At 38.1% G+C, this 17,780-nt stretch overlaps 1 protein-coding gene across 1 annotated transcript; it reads right to left on the bottom strand.

Annotated features, from left to right (window-relative positions):
- Positions 1-327: 327 nt before the first annotated feature.
- On the bottom strand, positions 328-16,702 carry ENAM (enamelin; the record flags this gene model as incomplete). The annotated part of the gene is made up of 8 exons (XM_080937730.1): positions 328-3,516; positions 6,336-6,386; positions 10,629-10,691; positions 11,767-12,039; positions 13,554-13,595; positions 15,392-15,442; positions 15,549-15,614; positions 16,649-16,702. The coding sequence occupies 8 exons, from the start codon at positions 16,700-16,702 to the stop codon at positions 328-330; spliced, it is 3,789 nt and encodes a 1,262-aa protein (XP_080793856.1).
- Between the last annotated feature and the right edge of the window lie 1,078 nt (positions 16,703-17,780).

Here is a 17,780-nt window from a genome sequence, read left to right as displayed (position 1 = left end):
ATTGTAATCGGAGAAAATAGGAAGGAGTTAACAAGAAAGAGGGAACTAACTCGGACAAACAAATAGCTTCCAAGTTTCAAGGCAGGAGTGGTTATGGCCTTCATGCTTTTTCTTAAGCGAGCGCTAACTTGTTACAGTGCTGGATCCAGCCAGCCCCAGAGGCCCCATCATATTTGCTCTACCTGGGCCACTATTTCTACTATTGGGAGAGTAAAAGGCTTAGGGATCATAAGAAGGTAATCAAGTCTCAGGGTACAAAGTCACGGAACCATTGACATTAAGATTGTTAGTTTTCTCACCCCCAAGAATGTTCAGTTGAAGTGATCCCTAAGCCTGAACCAGTAAGCAGCCATGTGCTTGGTCCTGCGGACTGGTTTCTTGAAAAGATTCAAGTGTACTGTGTTCCTCTGCATTAAGTTGATCTACATTTATACTTTTAAATTGTTCCCTAGTAGCTGACCCAACCAATGTGTTAGGACTTTGAGTGGGTGTGGAGAGAGCACTGTTAAGCAGGCTTGGTCTTCCATTGTTAGTTGGAGGTCCAGTGCTAGAAGAGTGAAATTTTGCTAATTTGGAACCAAAGCATGGCAACTTCAGGATGGTAGGTGGCCTTTGCTGCTGCACCTCACCCTCTTTTCCTTGGCCTTCACTTTGTATGCTATCTGTGCCAGAGCCTTTATCAGGACCACCAATAACCAACTGCTCAGGAGTAAGGCCTGCAGTTCTTTCACTGAGCTGGCTGCCTTCGAAAAATTGTTTCAGAACATCCCTCCGATCTCCTCCAAGGTCACTTTTAAGGCAGGGTGTGTTTTTTGGCTGAGAAGAGCTGGCTTCAGAAAAGGCTGTAATTCCTGTCTCCAGTTGATTCTTTCCAGAATTTGGAGTGTTTTTCCTCACAGTAGGCACACCATCTCCAAGTGGACTTGGGTTTGGGCTTTCTGCAGTTAGTTTGTTCTCTGAGATATTTCTTTGACTAGGTAGGATGCTTGCTGGGGAAACATTAGGTCTTGCATACTTGGTATAACTGCTTTCTGAATACACAGGACTGTTCTCTTGGTTCCTCCTTGGTGGAAGACCATAGGATGAACTGTAATCATGTAGAGCCAGCACATTGTCTTTATGTCCTGTGGAGCCACCAATACAGCAAGACCCTCTCTGACTGTGGTGAAATAAGTGTGCTTCATTTTGACCTGTTGGGTAACTTTGAGACATGAAGTCTGGGAAGGCCAACTGTTCTCTCTCTGGTGGACTTAAACTAGTAATTTGCAAATCATAATTCATATTCTCACCTTCAAGCCATGTTGGATCTTTTGGGAATCCAGCAGGGGAGGTAGTGGAATAAGGATGGTTTGGTGTATTAGGTTTGTGTAAATCCATTGACCGATCCCAGACATTTCTGTTGAAATATGGCTCACTTTTTTCCTTCTTCTCGGCTTGATTCCTGTGGTCCCAGGAGGTCCATGAAGGAAAGAGAGTGCTTTCTTCTTGTCCTATGGCATTATTACTATAATAACTTCTGGGGTCCACAGGTGGTGCTATAGTAGGACCTGGGTTATATATTGGAAAAGTTTCATGTGGACTCCAGGGATAGAATTCACTGTAAAGAAAATCTTCAGTGGGTTTTGGTGGATTATTTAAGGAATAGGGAAGGTATTCCTTTGCTAGGGTTGAGGCATATTGCTCACCTTCATACTGCCTAAGTGTTGGGTTTCCTTTGAAGGTCAGCTCTTCATCACCCCATCTACTTTGTCCTGGAAAAGCTTCATCTTCATTTGGATCAATTGGGTCCTCTTCATTGTACTGCTCTGTCTCCTTCTGGTCTAGAGACGTCATGGTGTACTGTGGACTTTCTGGTTGCATCATAGTGCTGGGAGAGCTGACCCTCTTATCCCATGCATTGCTGATGTATGGTGATTTTTCATTAGGATAAGGATTGTTGTATTCATGGTAAAAACCATTTCCTCTAGAGCCATAGGAGGGATGAAGTAAATCTTTTTCCTTCCTCCTGTGGTCTTCTTTTAAGGGTGGAATAATCTTTTGGTGATTCCAGATATTTCTTTCAGCAGGGAAATGTTCTCTTGTAGGAGAAGGGATTTTCTTAGGGTATACAGGCTGGTGTGTACTATGCTTTAATTCAGTTTTTTTCATTTCTGATTCAAATGGGGTTCTTCTTGGCTCTAAAGCAATTCCTTTGGGCAAATTCTGGCTTTGGATTTGTATTTTAGGACTTGGCACTCTTCTGGATTCTCCTCTTGAGAAGTAGGAGTTTTCTTGCTGATCAAAGGAATTAAAATTCGGGCCTACCATGCTACCTTCAGAACGAGGCAAATTATAGTTTTGGTTGTTGATTCCATATTGTTTAGAGCTTCTCCAGGGGTTGCCTGTATCTTTGGTAGGAGTGACTGTTCTTTCTTTTTGACCTAATGACTTTTCCTTTGGATTTTGGGTTTTCATATTGTGGCTAATGGTAACCTGTTTAGGACCCACGGAGGCCACATTGGTTCCCATAAATGGTTTCTTTGAAGCAGCATTGGCTCCCACAAATGGTTTATTTGAGGCCTGATTACTTCTCACAAATGGTTTATTAGAGGCAGCATTGACTCCCATAAAGGGTTTATTTGAGGCAGGATTGGTTCCCACAAAGGGTTTATTTGAGGCAGCATTGGTTCCCACAAAGGGTTTATTTGCAAATGCGTTGTTTCTCACAAATGGTTTATTTGGTGCAGTATTGGTACCTATAGATGGTTTATTTGCAGCTGGATTGGTTCCCACAAATGGTTTATTTGAGGCTGGATTGGTTCCTATAGATGGTTTATTTGCAGCTGGATTGGTTCCCATAAAGGGTTTGTTTGAGGCTGGATTGGCTCCCATAAAGGGTTTCTTTGGCTCTGGCAGTTTTCTTCCGAAATTGACTGGATTTTCTGCATAGTTTGGATAATTAACTCTTGTGGTAGGAGGGGAAGGTTTGTGATAAGTTGGGTTTCCTGGACGAGTAGCTTGTTTGTCTTCCCAAGCAAAGGAATTCCACTGAGGCTCTCTTTGGACTTGTGGATTTCGGTAACCAGGTCCATTCTGTTTAGGCCCCTGGGTACCAGGGGTTTGCCATTGTCTTTCTGAAGGATAATTTGGATAAGGATAATTCTCATAAATATTTGGCTGACTTGGTCTCCATGGAATTTGGTTTTTCGGTACTCCCTGGCCTGAAACATTAACTTTAGGGAGAGAGAAGACACCATTTTGAACTGTAGGATTATTCCCAGCATTAGGCCCAGGGCCCGTGTTTCCTATTGGGCTAGTATCATTTCCACCTTGACTTCCTCCAGGAATTGACTGTGTGGCGTTAGCATCAGGCACCGTTGAATTTGTAGAGGCCTCTGGGGGTGGGTCATCTGGGGGTGGGTCTTCTGGTTTAGGAGGATCTTTTTCTTTGGGTTTTTCATAATCTTCAAACATCTCTTCTGAGTAATAAGGACGACCCCCAAAGCCGTGATATCCAAAATATGCATAGTAAGGATTCTGTAGGAAAGAAGACAGGAAAGGAGAATTACTCTTTTTCCTTCCACAGTGTTGCTTGGAATTGCTTAGTGTAACAGGGAAAATCTCCCTCACAGGCTTAGAAGTTTGAGGCATTTATTCTACTCTCTGCGTGCTGAGTATTCTCTTTAACATTTAGGCCCAGATCCCAAACCTTAGGGTTAAAATGCTTTTTGCTCTAGGATTCCACAGTGTGACACTGTTGCTTAGGCTTTGAACGTGTGAAACACCCCATGCTTGAGCTCCCTGAGTCCTGAGGTTACTAACACACGTGAGCTGCAGTGTCCAGGTTAACTTTTATAATTAATATTGTAGTTGTTTGTTTTTGAGATAGAGTTCTGACATATAACCCTGGCTGGCCTGTAACTTGCTGTGTAGATCAGTATAGCTCTAAACTCACAGTGATCCTCTTGCCTTTGCCTTTAGTTCTGGGATTATAGGCAGGGCAACATCAGGATTTAGTTTTTGTTTTTCATTCCATCCCTTTTCCTCCTCATCTCTGTGTTCTCATTTTACCCTCCTATGTTGTTGAGCCTGAACTTCAAATATGGATACATGCTTTTATTTTATCAAGGCAAAAACCTGTCCCTCAGTTCTCTGGACTCCAGTCAGTAAGGCTCCAGACTCCAACTGACTGTGCCCAGACTGGGTTCATCTCCCCACAACCGTCCTCCTTCAGTATTGTATTTTTAAGGGTCATTTCCTATTTTCAAACCAATTTGCTGCAGCTCCTGCTCTGCTCTCTCATTTCCCCAGACAGTAGAGTACGGAGTCCAAACATTCTATCTAAACTTGCATTCTTGTCCCGTCTTTTATGCCTACCACTCCCAAACTATTGACATTGTTTTCTTAGTGACTACTGTATGTGTAATCTTACTTTATTTTCTGATTTTTTCTATTATTTTCATAAGAGTGGGAGATACTAGAGATAGGTTTCTGAGAGTTACAACATTTTTTTCTTTAAATATGTGTTTAGAATTGCCTTTCCCTTAAAGGAAAACTCTAAATTCTTTAGCGTAACTTGGAAAGCAGTATTTCTTGGTGCCAGATAAATGTGGAATGCAGTATCTTTCTACAACTTCTAGGGCTATTTCCATTGGCTAAATTCACTTTGTTCAGTTGTATCCGGAGATAATAACAGGAGAGTATAAACTACATAATTTGTCATGAGAGTCAAATGAGAATGAATATCTATCTATCTATCTATCTATCTATCTATCTATCTATCTATCTATCTATCTATCCATCTCTTCATACTTGGAACTTTGTTTCTAGTAAATGCTACATATTGTATTAAAATTGTTAAATCTTTTACCATCATCTGAGTCATTGCCATGACATTTAACCTTATTTCCTCGTTCTTAAACTTGATGTGGTTTCAAACTGCATCTGCAGTTATTTTTCTGAGTCTTCTTCCTATCTAACTGTTTCCCACCCACTTCCTCACCCCTCCCAGCACACATGACTTATCCTTCAAGATGCATCTTGAATGCCACAGCCAGTGGCACCTGTCTCCTGTAGCAGAGCTAGGCATAGGCTGTGCTGCTGACGTCTGCAGCCAGCTGCTGTGGTTACCAGAACAGCAGGTTTGACTTTCTTGTTTCACTGGGCTCCTTCCACTTGACTCCTCTTGAAAACGTGAAGTTTTTGAGTATTTGATATTCTAGTTTTCTAGACCAGTGGAAAATATGTAATAATTTTGTATTAAATGAACAGCCTATGTGAATTTTTTAACGACCTGTGTGCATTGTTTGGTTATTTATTTTTTCCCCTGTGCTGGTGATTAAACTCGTGGTCTTAGGCATGGTAGTTACCACTGAGCTATAACCCCAGTCCTAGTTTTTATTTGAAAACAAATAGAAGGGAAAATAGTTTTATTTTCATTTGGGGATAGAGATGATGGAATAGGCAGGTGAGAAAATATTCTTAGTATCATACAGGAAATTCAACAATATCCCTAAGAGGTAGAATACAGATTTAAGCCTATGTTTATGCCTGAGTTATTCTGTTTTACTTGCTAATTTTTACGAAAATCTGCAGTTCTAATTTCTGAGAGAGGTCATTGTGTACAATGATCTGAGACACTCTTATGTGGTATCTTATAGAGATCTTATTACAGTGTCCTGTGATATTTCTGAAAGAAAACCTTCACCACCGTCTCTTCAGTGACCTCTTGTTCCTTTGTCCCCAGCAAAGGTATACATTTCTGTGCCCACTGAGTGCATTGCCCATAGTTAGAGGTAAAGAGTGAGTAAAGTCCAGGGTGGACTCACAACCGTACACCCATTTGTTTGATGACACACTAAGAGTTGGCTGAGTGTCAGATTACATTACTGGAGTGTAGTGAAAAGTTTATCCTGTAACCCAAGAGGAAAAACTGGACATTAACTTATCTTCTCTAGATTTCAGTATTTATGCAATGAGATATTCAGAGGATGATATAATTTCTTGTGAAGAGAATATTTTAAGATGATCTTTATTTCTTCTGTGTGTTTTACTGTCTAGAGTTCACTATCAACTTTGCAAAGAGCCTAATAGTTTTCACAGCAAATATGTGCTCAATCTTTCAATACATGTAAAGGAATTATGCACCATTTAAATGGTGCTGGGTTTAGAAACAAAGCCCATGCAGCTGTCTGTATCTGACTTGCTCACATTACTGGCTTGATTTTACTTCACTTAATAGGAGTTTGAGTTAAAGAAGTTTTAGTGATGGTTTTAAGTTCTTGTGACATTGGGTTCAGTGATAGCAGCTGAGAGACTAAATTCTTAACCAGAGTAACAGAGACACCCATACTCACTCCTTCTTCATTGCTGAACTTAGGCCGTCCAAACGCTGTTGGTGGTCCCCTCTGAAAGATGAACAGCGCAGTGAGCACAGAAACCAACCACTTTTCTTTCTTTTCATTTTTAAGACAGGATCTTGATTTATATTAGGATCACTATGTATCTGGGCTATTTGAGTTCATGGTAATCTTCCTGCCTCAGCCTTCTAAGTGTTGGGATTACAGTTGTGCACCATTAGACTGGACTAGAAATGTGTATGTGATTGTGTGTGTATATTTGTCTGTGTATGTATGTGTATGTGTGTTTGCATGTGTATGTTATGGTGCTTGTGCATGTGTGTTTGTGTATGTGTACATATGTGTTTGTGAACATGTCCATGTGTGTTTGTGTATGGAGGGCAGAGGTTGATGTTGGATGTCTTCTTTCCTCCTTCACTTTATTTTTTGAGATAGGGTCACTCATTGAACATGGAGCTCACTGGTTGGCTAGACTAGCTGATCCAGCAAGACTTGAGATTCTTCTGTCTCCTCTCCCCAGCATGAGGGGTGAGAGGCAGTGCTGGGGATCTGAACTCAAGTCTTCATGCTATACAGCAGGCACTTTACCCACGGAGGTCACTCCTCAGCCCTGGAAGGCACTTTCTATGTTGCCAGTTTTTGTAAGACAGGAGGAGGTATGCTCAGTAGGTCATTGGTAATTTTGTGAACTTTGTACTCCTGAGTCATTAGACTCACTTTCAACCTATTGATACTTATGATCCATTTGTGAGTTCTATTTTTATAAAGTTGTAAGATGATTCTAGGCTATCTTACTAAAAGTTTCCACATCTTAACAATCATCTTACCCCACTATCTTAGGGGAGGGGAGAGTAAGAGAGGGAGGAGAGAGAGAAAGAGAGAGAGGGGAGAGAGAGAGGGGAGAGGGGGGGGGCTTCAAGCATCTATATTAGAACACACAATATATGAGATTAAATTGTAATGTTATATTTAACAACATTCTTTGTGTACATTTAAAGTTAAATTTCCTAAAATATGAATGCTTGCATAAGATTATAAAAGTGATCATATTGCTAAAGTTTATCATATACTTAATTCAATCTTCACCAAAGTTTCAGTTATATCCTTTGCAGAAATAAGAAAAAAATTATAAAATTTATGTGAAAACACAAAAAATTAAATAATTAGAAAAATTCTAAACAGAAAGAAATCTGGAAACCTCACTATACCTGACAGCTCTATACAGTACAGAACTATAGTAACAAAGCTAGTAAGACATTTGTACAAACAAAAAATAGAAAAATCAGAAAAAATAGAAAATTAAATTCGGAATTAAATCCACATAGCTACAAACATCTAATTTTCAACAAAGGTGTCAAGAACATACTTGGGAAAAAAGACAACTTCTTAAACAAATGGTGCTGGGAAAATTGTATCCACTTGTTGAAGAATTAAACTAAGCCCATATCTCTCACCTTACACCAAAACCAACTCAAAAGGGACTGAAAACTTACATATAAGACCTATAGCTTTGAATCTAATAAAGAAAACAGAGATAAAATACTTTAAGATTCAGCATATGTTAGGAATTTTCTGACAAAGTGTCCAGTAGCACAGCAGACTCCCAAGTATTGACAAATGGCAGGATTATATGACATTAAAGGTTTTTTTTTTCTTTCACACCAAAGTATACAATCACCAGAATGAAGGCACAGTCTACAGTGGGAAGGCATCAATGATTGCCATCTATACTTAAGAGATAAATGTGTAGAATATAGAAAGAACTGCAAAAATGGAACATTAAGAGAAATAGTAAATGGTCTGATGGAATGCAGAAACAGCTGTTAAAAGAAGAAATGCAAATGGCCAATAGTTATGGAAGCATTAAACATTCTTAACTATTAGAATGAATTTAAGTTGATTTAAGATTCTATTTAAACATAATCAGAAAGGTTTGGTTTTTATTTCAGCACACAGATGTTCAGAACTGTTGTTAAGGGTGAGGGAAGAGGACTGTCAGATGCTGCAGGTGGTAATGTGGAGTGGTACAGCCGTGGATGTGAGTGTGGAAGGTAAAAACTTACAAATCTCAAAATAGAGCTGTCGTTTGATCTAGACGACCATTTCTGAGGCTGTATCTGCAGGACTCTTAAGTCAACATATCACAAAGATTCTTAAATTTACTTACAGTTATTAGCAAGTGAAATCTGTGTAAATATCTACTATGAGCTAAATGGGTAAAAATAGTGTGCATAAGGGTTTTTTTTTTTTTTTTTTTTTTTTTTTTTTTTTTTTTTTAAGACAGGATTTCTCTGCATAGCCAGATTGTAGACAAGAATGGGCTTGAGCTCACATAGATTTTCTTGACTTTGCCGTCTATGTGCTAAGATTAAAGGCATGTTCCACCACTATCAGGCTACCCGATGAATTTTATTCAGCCGTAAAATATGAAATAATGGCATTTCCTGGAAAATGGGTCTAACTGGAGATCATTATGTTAAATATAATAAGTTCAACTTAAAAGAAAAATGTCATGGTTTTGCTTACATGTGGATTCTAGATGATGTGTGTGTGTGTATGTGTGTGTGTGTGAGTGTGAGTGTGTGTGTATGTGTGTGTGTGAGTATATGTGTGTGTGTGAGTGTGTGAGTGTGTGTGTGTGTGTGTGTGTGTACAGATCATTTAAATTGAAGGGAGGCCATGAAAGGGGATGAAAAGAACTAAAAGGAAGAGAGTGGGAGGGGGTAAAAGAGAGTAGTGTCATGAAAGCCAAAGTAGGAACGCTTAGAAGCAAGGTAAGCAACCAGTAAAGGAGAAGCCAAAAAGGAGCCAATGCAGTTGGTGAGGAGGATGAATAAGAAAGAAGTGAAAAGGCAAACGTATGTGAAAGTGCTATGATGTGATGCTGAAGAGACAGCAGTTGGATCAATGCTTTCCATGCAAGCAAAGGACCCGGGAGTTCAGATTCTCAGACCTCCTATAGAAAAGCTGAGATGGCTCGATCCCTACAGCTGGGTGCCAGCCAGCCTAGCCAAGGATGCCAACTCCAGATTCAGTAGGAGACCCTGCCTCAGAACTCAGGTAGAGAGTGATTGAAGAAGACAGCGAACTTCATCCTCTGGCTCCACATATGTACATGAACATCCACATCCACACTCACATGTTCATACACCTACACAGACACACATAAATAATACAAACACATGAACACAGAAGATGGTATAACGAAAGCATTATTTTGTATACTAATGTCAAAAGTTAAATGAGAGCATATTAAAGTTAAAGAAATAAAAGCTTTGGTATAGTTAAAAAGTAGCAAGGGGTTGAGAAGCAGTTTTCATTTCTCATCAAGAGATTGATGTAGAGGAGATTAATAGTCATTTCAACATGAAAATCATGTTGCTTTTAGACTACCTTGAATGGCCTGTTTCCTTTACTTTAATGTGGCAAAAGTCACCCTTTTAAGGAAAAAAAGTAAGGAGTGAATTTTTTCCTCACTAAAACTCTCTTGGTCAGTAAATAATAAGCAAGAAAACCTTGTTTCCTAGCCAGATAAACAGTCACTGAGTACCTCTTGGCTTGTAGCTGTTTTCAACAGCTTGTCTTACTCAGTGCTTCTCAACCTGTGGGTTGCGATTCCTCTGGGAGTTGAATGACCCATTCACAGAGGTAACCCTGAGACCACTGGAAAACACCGCTATTTACATTACAACTAAAAACAATAGCAAATCACAGTTATAAAATAGCAATGAAAATAATAGGAGTGGGGGTCACACAGCATGAGGAACTGCATGAAAGGGTTTGTGTTAGGAAGGTTGAGAACCAGTGCCTTTACTATTGTTTTTATTCAAATAAATTAAATATTATACTTTATTTTGTCAATTTTAAACCTTAAATTCTCTTTGAGAATTCATGCATTATTTTGCAAAATTTTTTATCATGATGTATCTGTTGTTAGAAAAATATATGATAGAGAGAATACAATGTAGTCATGGTTTGCTTCTTAGTTTTAAACTGTCTTGCCTAGTGCTATTTTTGCATTATAGTAAATTATGATATTCACTGAAAATATTTTAATCTCTTATGTGAGGGCATTTAGCACAACCATTTTAAATCTAATATTTATGTTGTTAGTGGCTCTGCTCATGTTGCAAACTGGTCTGAGTAAAAAATATATTCAATTTTTAATCTTTTTTTTCTGAATAATTACTAACTTGATTTTGTTTCATACTCTCTGCTGATAGTATGTGAGTTCACATTGTCTTACACACTGACATTGTTTTTAATTTAGTGCATATAGAAAATTTTTACCTGTGGAATTGGCCATGGTGGTTGTTGATAGGGGTAAAGCCCATTGCCAAATGGTGGGAATGGCTAGAAAGAAAGACACGTTAGAGTTATGTGGTAGTAAGATTGTAAATGAGAAATGACAGAAATTGATGATTATTTGAAAACTGAAGGCTGCTTATATTTCTGTTTGCATCAACTGTCTTTCTCACTTTCTTTTCTACCCCCCTTTCTTCCCTTCCTTTCTGTGTATTTTCGGTAAAAATGATAGTAATAGTTAATAATATTAAATACATGTATTCAAACAGTAGTCAGTTATGGAACCCTTTTGGATCTCAGACAACCATGTATTACTGTTACTCTCATTTTGCTTGAGAAGCTGAAGTTCAAGGAAGTGAGTCACCCCAATGATAGAGGAATGACTGAAATCAGGACACAAGTCTAGGAGTGCCCTTTATTCAGCTTTGTGTTCCCATATGTATGATTGTATGTGATAGTAAACAAAAGCCACTGTCTATGAAGCTCTGTACAGTGTGAGATCTTGAGAAACCATCTGCACGTCTTCTTGCCTTGTGAACGACTGCATTTGAGTCCTCTAGAAGTACCAAAAGTAGTGGCAGTTTCAGGAAAATATTATGTAGCATCAAAGCATAGGTCTCAAAATAATTTAAAAGCCATTTAATTTACTCGTGGGGAAACAAGTTTAGAAAGGTGTGCTGTCTTCCTCAACATCGACTGACCAATGAACGCTGGGGTAGAACTTGATCTTTCTTTCCTGATTCTCTACAAGAGTCATGAGACTGTATTATAAGACTGTATTATATTTTTATTTATTTTCAAAGAATATTTTACCATGGTGGCCTTCTAGTTATGTTTCTTCCTCAGCCTTCCTATTGCTGGTATTATTGACATATCCACAGCTTGATTCTGTGTTTTAAAAGGATCTTTAAGGCAGTTACAATATTTGTGTAATATTGAACTCAATAGAGTTGGAATTGACTTTCCATGCAACTTTTGATGAATGTCAAAATTAAATATCATATTTTTACGTAGCGATACCTGTGCTGAATTTTGGAGGAAGCATGTGTGCTGGAAAAGCATGGACTTCTCTCTTAAGGTATGCCTATACATTTAATATGGAAGTTTTTTACACAAGCCTCACCTGAGGTGGCTGGGCTTCATCTTTGGCCCGTGCTGCTTCATTTGGTGGTTCCTTTAAAGGCTGCTTTTGTGGCTGTGGCTCTTGTGGATTGGTCTGGTTGGGTTTGGCGGTCTCCTGGGTTTGATCAGGTTTGTTTGGGAAATTGGGCACTGGGGGTTGCTGCCATCCATTGGGTACTGGTGGAGGCCACATGGGCATCTGGAATGGAGGATACTGTGGAGGCATGTGTGGAGGCATTGGCATGCCATTTCCATATGGGCCCATATGCATCATCTGAAGGAGCAGCAAAAGCATTTACAGTGAATGAGTTTGAATTCCAGTTTATTTTCACCTTCTAAAGTTAAGCTTCCAAAACCAAGTCAAAAAGTTTAAAAATCCAGTAGAATTTGATTCTAAGATCTTTAATTAAGACCTCATCACATTTTGTCTTACTGAATGAGACCTCAGTTTTCTAGAAAGCCTGTCAAACTCATCAAAGGCAGACTTTAATAAGAGATGTCAGTTCAAGAACTTGGTTGGCTGGAGAATTGCTTAGTGGGCAAATTGCTTGCTGCACAAATGTGAGACCCTGATTCTGGTTTACCAGAAACCATTCATGTAAAGTTGGACACAATAGTGTGATAATCCCAATGTTCCTATGGTTAGATGGGAAAGAGAGACAAGAGAAACCCTGGAGGCTCATGGTCCAGGTAGCCTGGTATGTGCAGTGTCAGCAACAGAGAGACACCGTCTCAAGAAAGGTGGAAGGCAAGTACTGATGCTCTAAGTTGTTTTCTGAACTACACACATGCACACGCACACACACACATGCACAAACATATGTACACATACATGTACACACTTTGTGTATACACATGCATACACACAGAGCAATCTTCATGTCACTAAAATCCTGAGTGTAGAGACTTTGGGGGGTAGTACCACACCTTGCATAAGAATCTTATGATTTTCTGTGTATACTGATCTTTATGGAAAATTATGACAAATTCAAAACTCATGTGGCTTGCTATATATAAGGCCAGGTAAAATGAGAGAAAAATCAAATAAAACAACCAAAACCAAAATAATCTTATCTAAAACCAACCAACCAACAAACAAAGCCCAGAAACAGAGGCATGATTTTTCGTTGGTGGAAATTTTAGTTCACAGACACAAAAACAGCAAGGAAATTTGGGCCAACCAGAAACTAGGAGGGGGCACTGAAAATGATGACTTAGGTAAGGACTTTAAGAGACAGTTGCTGAACGGAAAGGTTAGGGCAGACACAATGATGCAGGAATCATGTCACAACAGTAGCAGGAGATGTGTACACTCTGGCTGTCACATGGTTTTGTCAGAAGATTAGCTGATGGTTATGGTGTTTGCTCTAGAATTAGCATATGACCACAAGAGTATCCTATGTTCACTCCAGCAAAATATAAAAAGATCCCCAGTTTTAGAATTGTGTAAGATAACATGAATGGAGTTCTCTCCTTGAATAGTATCCACTATCCTACATTTGTTGCCATTACTCATGGAAAGAGCTCCTAGAAAGTTTAGTTAGAACAAAGTTTTCTGAGACACAAAGAATATTTGTAGATGATGTTCATTTGTAGAAAAAAAAATCCCAGAAATGAATAAGGAGAATGTCACGAGGAACAAGTGAAGTGGTTTTTCTCTTTGAAAATATTTTAATGCTTATCTTTTAACTAAGACTTGTGGATGGTGATTAGCATTGCTATCGGCTAAGACAAACATAGCACAGCTTCTGGATATAAAAAGTGTTGAAAGTAGTATAAAGAACTTACAGGCGGGGCATTCATAAAGTTGAATTGATTATATCGCATCATCTGAAATGAAAGGAATCCATTAATGTGGCATAAAATAAAGAGCTTTTATTCAAATTAACCCACAAAACATTAGAAATAAGTCGAGTTCATGGTCTGACATGAATGATATGACAGTAGTCATAATTTCCTAATTACATACAAGGTTAAAATTTGCATTCATTAAAAAATTTTGGAGTATATAGTTTTTATACATGTATAGTTTTATAAAATTGTAAACATTTATTTAGTGTGTATAGGTGTTTGCCTGCACATATGTCTATGCATTACAGTGTATGTCTGCTGTCCAAAGAAGACACAAGAGGATGTTAGACTCCCTGGAACCGGAGTTACAAATAATTATGTGGGTGTTGGGAATCAAATCCTTATTCTATGGTGTCTTTATTTCATGTTTGTGGACCAAGATCTTACTTTCAAGACAACAACTATGCTTTTCATATTGTTTCAGCTTTTAACAGTGTTTTCATATTTTAAAGGCCCTGTACTATGATTAGCTTTTATTTTCATCAAACTCCCCTAATTTCACACCTGTTTTTTTTCCAAAGGGGTTTCTGATAAAGAACAGCTAAGAACACAGACATAGAGAAACAAATTATGCATTTTAACTATTTGTCTGAACCTCCCAGATGTGGATTACATAAATAAAGGAAAAACAAAAACAAAAACAAATCCTTATTCTATGGGAAATATCCCGTGCTCATAACTGCTGAACCATCTCTTCAGCCTCATGTATGCAGGGTTGTATATGTGTTCATATATGTGTATATGAAAGCTGGCATCTTAGATATTGTTCCTTAGGAGGTATCTACCTTCTGTTATGAGACAAATTTTCCTTAGTATCTGGGGCTTCCTGATTTTGGATTTTTTTTTTCCTAACTGGCTTGCCAGGAATCTCCATGAATCCTCTAGCCTCCACTCCTACTGCTGGGGTTTCAAGTTTGTATCATCAGACTTGGAGGATCCAGGGATCAGACTCTAGTTTTCATATTTGTAACACAAGCTTTTTACCAACTGAGCCAATTTTGCAGCTCCCGATTTTCTGAATTTGATGTCAGACTTAATATTGAATCAATGCAGAATGATAGAAAATAAACATAATTTACTTTGGAGATTTAGAATGTTCTATTTATTTAGAATTCAGGATTTTTGAAGATAATTCCGTGGTAAAAAGCTATCTGCTTCTCTGATACATTTCTAATCCCAGCACGTTCAAAGGCAGGCGGGTCTATGTGAGTTCAAGGCCAGCCTGGTCTGTAGAACTCTAAGGCTAGTTAGGCACTGCCTTCTTTGTTTTGTTGAGGAAGAATTCTAAAGGGATTCTATTGTGATTTTGTATTAACTAGCATACATTATTTACCAAAGCCAACTTAGGAAGGAAAGTTGAGAGTTCCAGGACACCCCGGGCCACATAATCGAGACCTTTTCTCAAAAACAAAACACCCAAGCAAACAAACATGAAGTTTGACTAATAATAACTAGTTTGAATTATGCTAAATATATAAACAAGTATATACTTTATAACACTCCTAAGTACAAATGGCTCTTTATTAGTGAACAAAACTGGCTCCAGAACTAACAACTACATTTTAACCCAAATCAACACTGAAACACATAAGTAGGCTCAGGGGGGAGAAAATATTTTCTTTGATATGAATGCAAGATTTTCAACTTTACCTCCCTTGGTCTATTTATTAGAAATTTTATTTTCTAAGAAAAGTACCAATACTCTCCTTTTCCTGACCTTTTAAGTAAGGACCTGGCACACATGTCCTCTGGTACAGAGTGTAATACATACATACCTCTTCACTTTTACTGCTAAATCCAGGCATTCGGGGCATTGGCATCTGGAACTGAGGGAGAAATGCAGAACCTTAGCTGAAATAATCTGTCAACTGTCCCTAAGCCATGCAACAAGAGAATACAAAGAAAATTCCCAACATGAACGTAAATACTCACTGGCATGGCAGCTGTGACACCAAGCAGACCCAGGAAAACAAGGAGACTCATCTTTACATTTGGTACCTAGGATATAAAACTGGATATTATCTTGGGACATGAAAATGATTGTGCTTTGGGTACTCAACAGTTAGGTTTTCTATCAGAGTTCAGAAATATAAAGGGATTCTACTGTGACCTTATGTTAATTTGGAGACATAATTACCAAAGTCAGACTAAGAGGAAAAGATGATGGGAAATAGAGCGTGGGAGATGCAGGGAGATAGTTTATAACTTGCAAAACCTTAGTACTTACCATTCTGAGTTTTCTCTGCCAAGTTGGTTTAGAAAGGCATAGTAAGGTCCAAACACATTCATTGCACATCCCTTCAGGTTCAATGAATGCACACTTCAAAAATTAGGACTTAAGTTTTCTAAGATACGGTATCTAACACTGCATTCCATAAAAATTAGCTAACGTTATAATGAAATAAACTATAGAATTTCACAGTGTTATATTTTCCTTTTTTTTTGTTTTTTAATATTATTATGGCCTGACCTTTAAAAATGTACTACTGCTCAAAGTCTTGTCAAGGCAAATTACGAATGAAGAGACAGAAATGTATATTTTTTCTCTTCCTTAGAAAATAAAACTGCTGAAGCTGGTATATTTAGTGTAGGTTACAAAGCCACAGGAACGGAAAAGAGAGTGGGTAGTTGATCTCCTTTCTACATGTCTCTCAGGTCCTGGATCAAAGCTGTTGGGAAGCTCTGGGTGTTCACCTCGTTCAGGTCCACATCTCATCTTTATAGTACAGTCGCAGTGAGTCTAGATTCTGTACACATGAAAGGAGACATCTCACTTTTGTTTGTGTATAGAATGTCTTTCCTTTTGCTAAACTATCAAATTATGTTAGATGATGTTCTTTTTAGCTGTAAAAGAATGTAACTGAAGAACAGTTGATTTTTTGATAATTTTTGATTATTTTTGGTTTAAAATGATACTCAGTGGCTACTCTGAAGTATTACGTCTTCCATACTTGAGTGAGGTGTGTCCTTTCAAGTGCACTGAATTACCTTTATAATCTCATTGAGCAGAATAAACAAATGAAGGGACTCACCAAGTCACATGGCTTTGGAAGAGAAGTCGCATTTCTGCACTGAAGCAGCAACATGATTTCACCAAAACTTTCATAAGCCTTCTGGGAAAAGTAAAGACATTTGCATGAGAGGAAAGTCAGATTTGGAAAGAGCAAATACGTGAAACAAATACCAAAGGATCACCTCTAGGGTAGCCCAGATCATGTCAATCATTTTATTCAACCATACCCTTGTGAGAGGGTCCTCAAAATCGAGCTTAGTCTTCGGTGGTTTAAGATTAGGTGAGAGCTAAATCAGAGAGAAAATGAGACAGGCATCGTATTTTGAAACACTACTAGTGCATTGTTGACAATTTCTCCTTATGGGAAATGTGCAAAGGTACAGTGTAAAGGAGGTCAGAGCAGTTTGGAAGAAAGCCTATAAGAGAAACAGACACCAAATAAACTAAGAGTTGAAACTTTTATAAAAAAATTAGTCTATAAAAGTGATTTAGAAACATCACAAATAAAATAGGAAAGTTAACAAACATCTATAATCAAGGGTATTATTTGATACTATACAATATATGTTGATAATCTTGATACTCACCCAACGCCACTTAGAAGCTGTACTATTTAAAAGGAAACTTGAACCTTGTTAACCTGTCTTTGAAATATGTTCTTAATAGTCTACAGTAGAAATGACTACAAACTGCTGAAGCCAGAGAGAGCCAAGGAGCAAGACACATTTATTTCTTAATAATAAACAAAAATTCTTCAAGAAGGTGTCATGTTCAGTACCCAAAAGACTTAACATAAAAAGATCCCTCCTTGTCAGGAGGCTTGATAGCAGGATCACATTTAAGCACTGTTGTAGACATGCACAACCAATCAGCTTTGAGAAAAATGGTTTTGCCATCACAAGAGTTAGTGGAAAAAAACAGTGCAAAATTTATAATGTGTTATTATAGAAGCTGTGGAATGAAGTCTCTTATTATCTATAATAACAGCTTAGGAAAACACGCTTACAGCAGTAAGATTTAGAAGGTGCTTTCCTTGTGAATTTGGGCTTTGAAGTATAAAAACTTCATTTATAGAAATATATTTTGGGAACAAAAGTGACTATTAAGTATATGCTGCTGACATAAATCCCTGGCCACCATCAAAAGGTTGT

Source organism: Micromys minutus, assembly GCF_963924665.1.
Source record: "Micromys minutus genome assembly, chromosome: 1".
Classification (NCBI taxonomy): Eukaryota; Metazoa; Chordata; class Mammalia; order Rodentia; family Muridae; genus Micromys; species Micromys minutus.
Note: the sequence above shows the minus strand (reverse complement) of the source record. Positions and strands in the feature narration are given on the sequence as shown.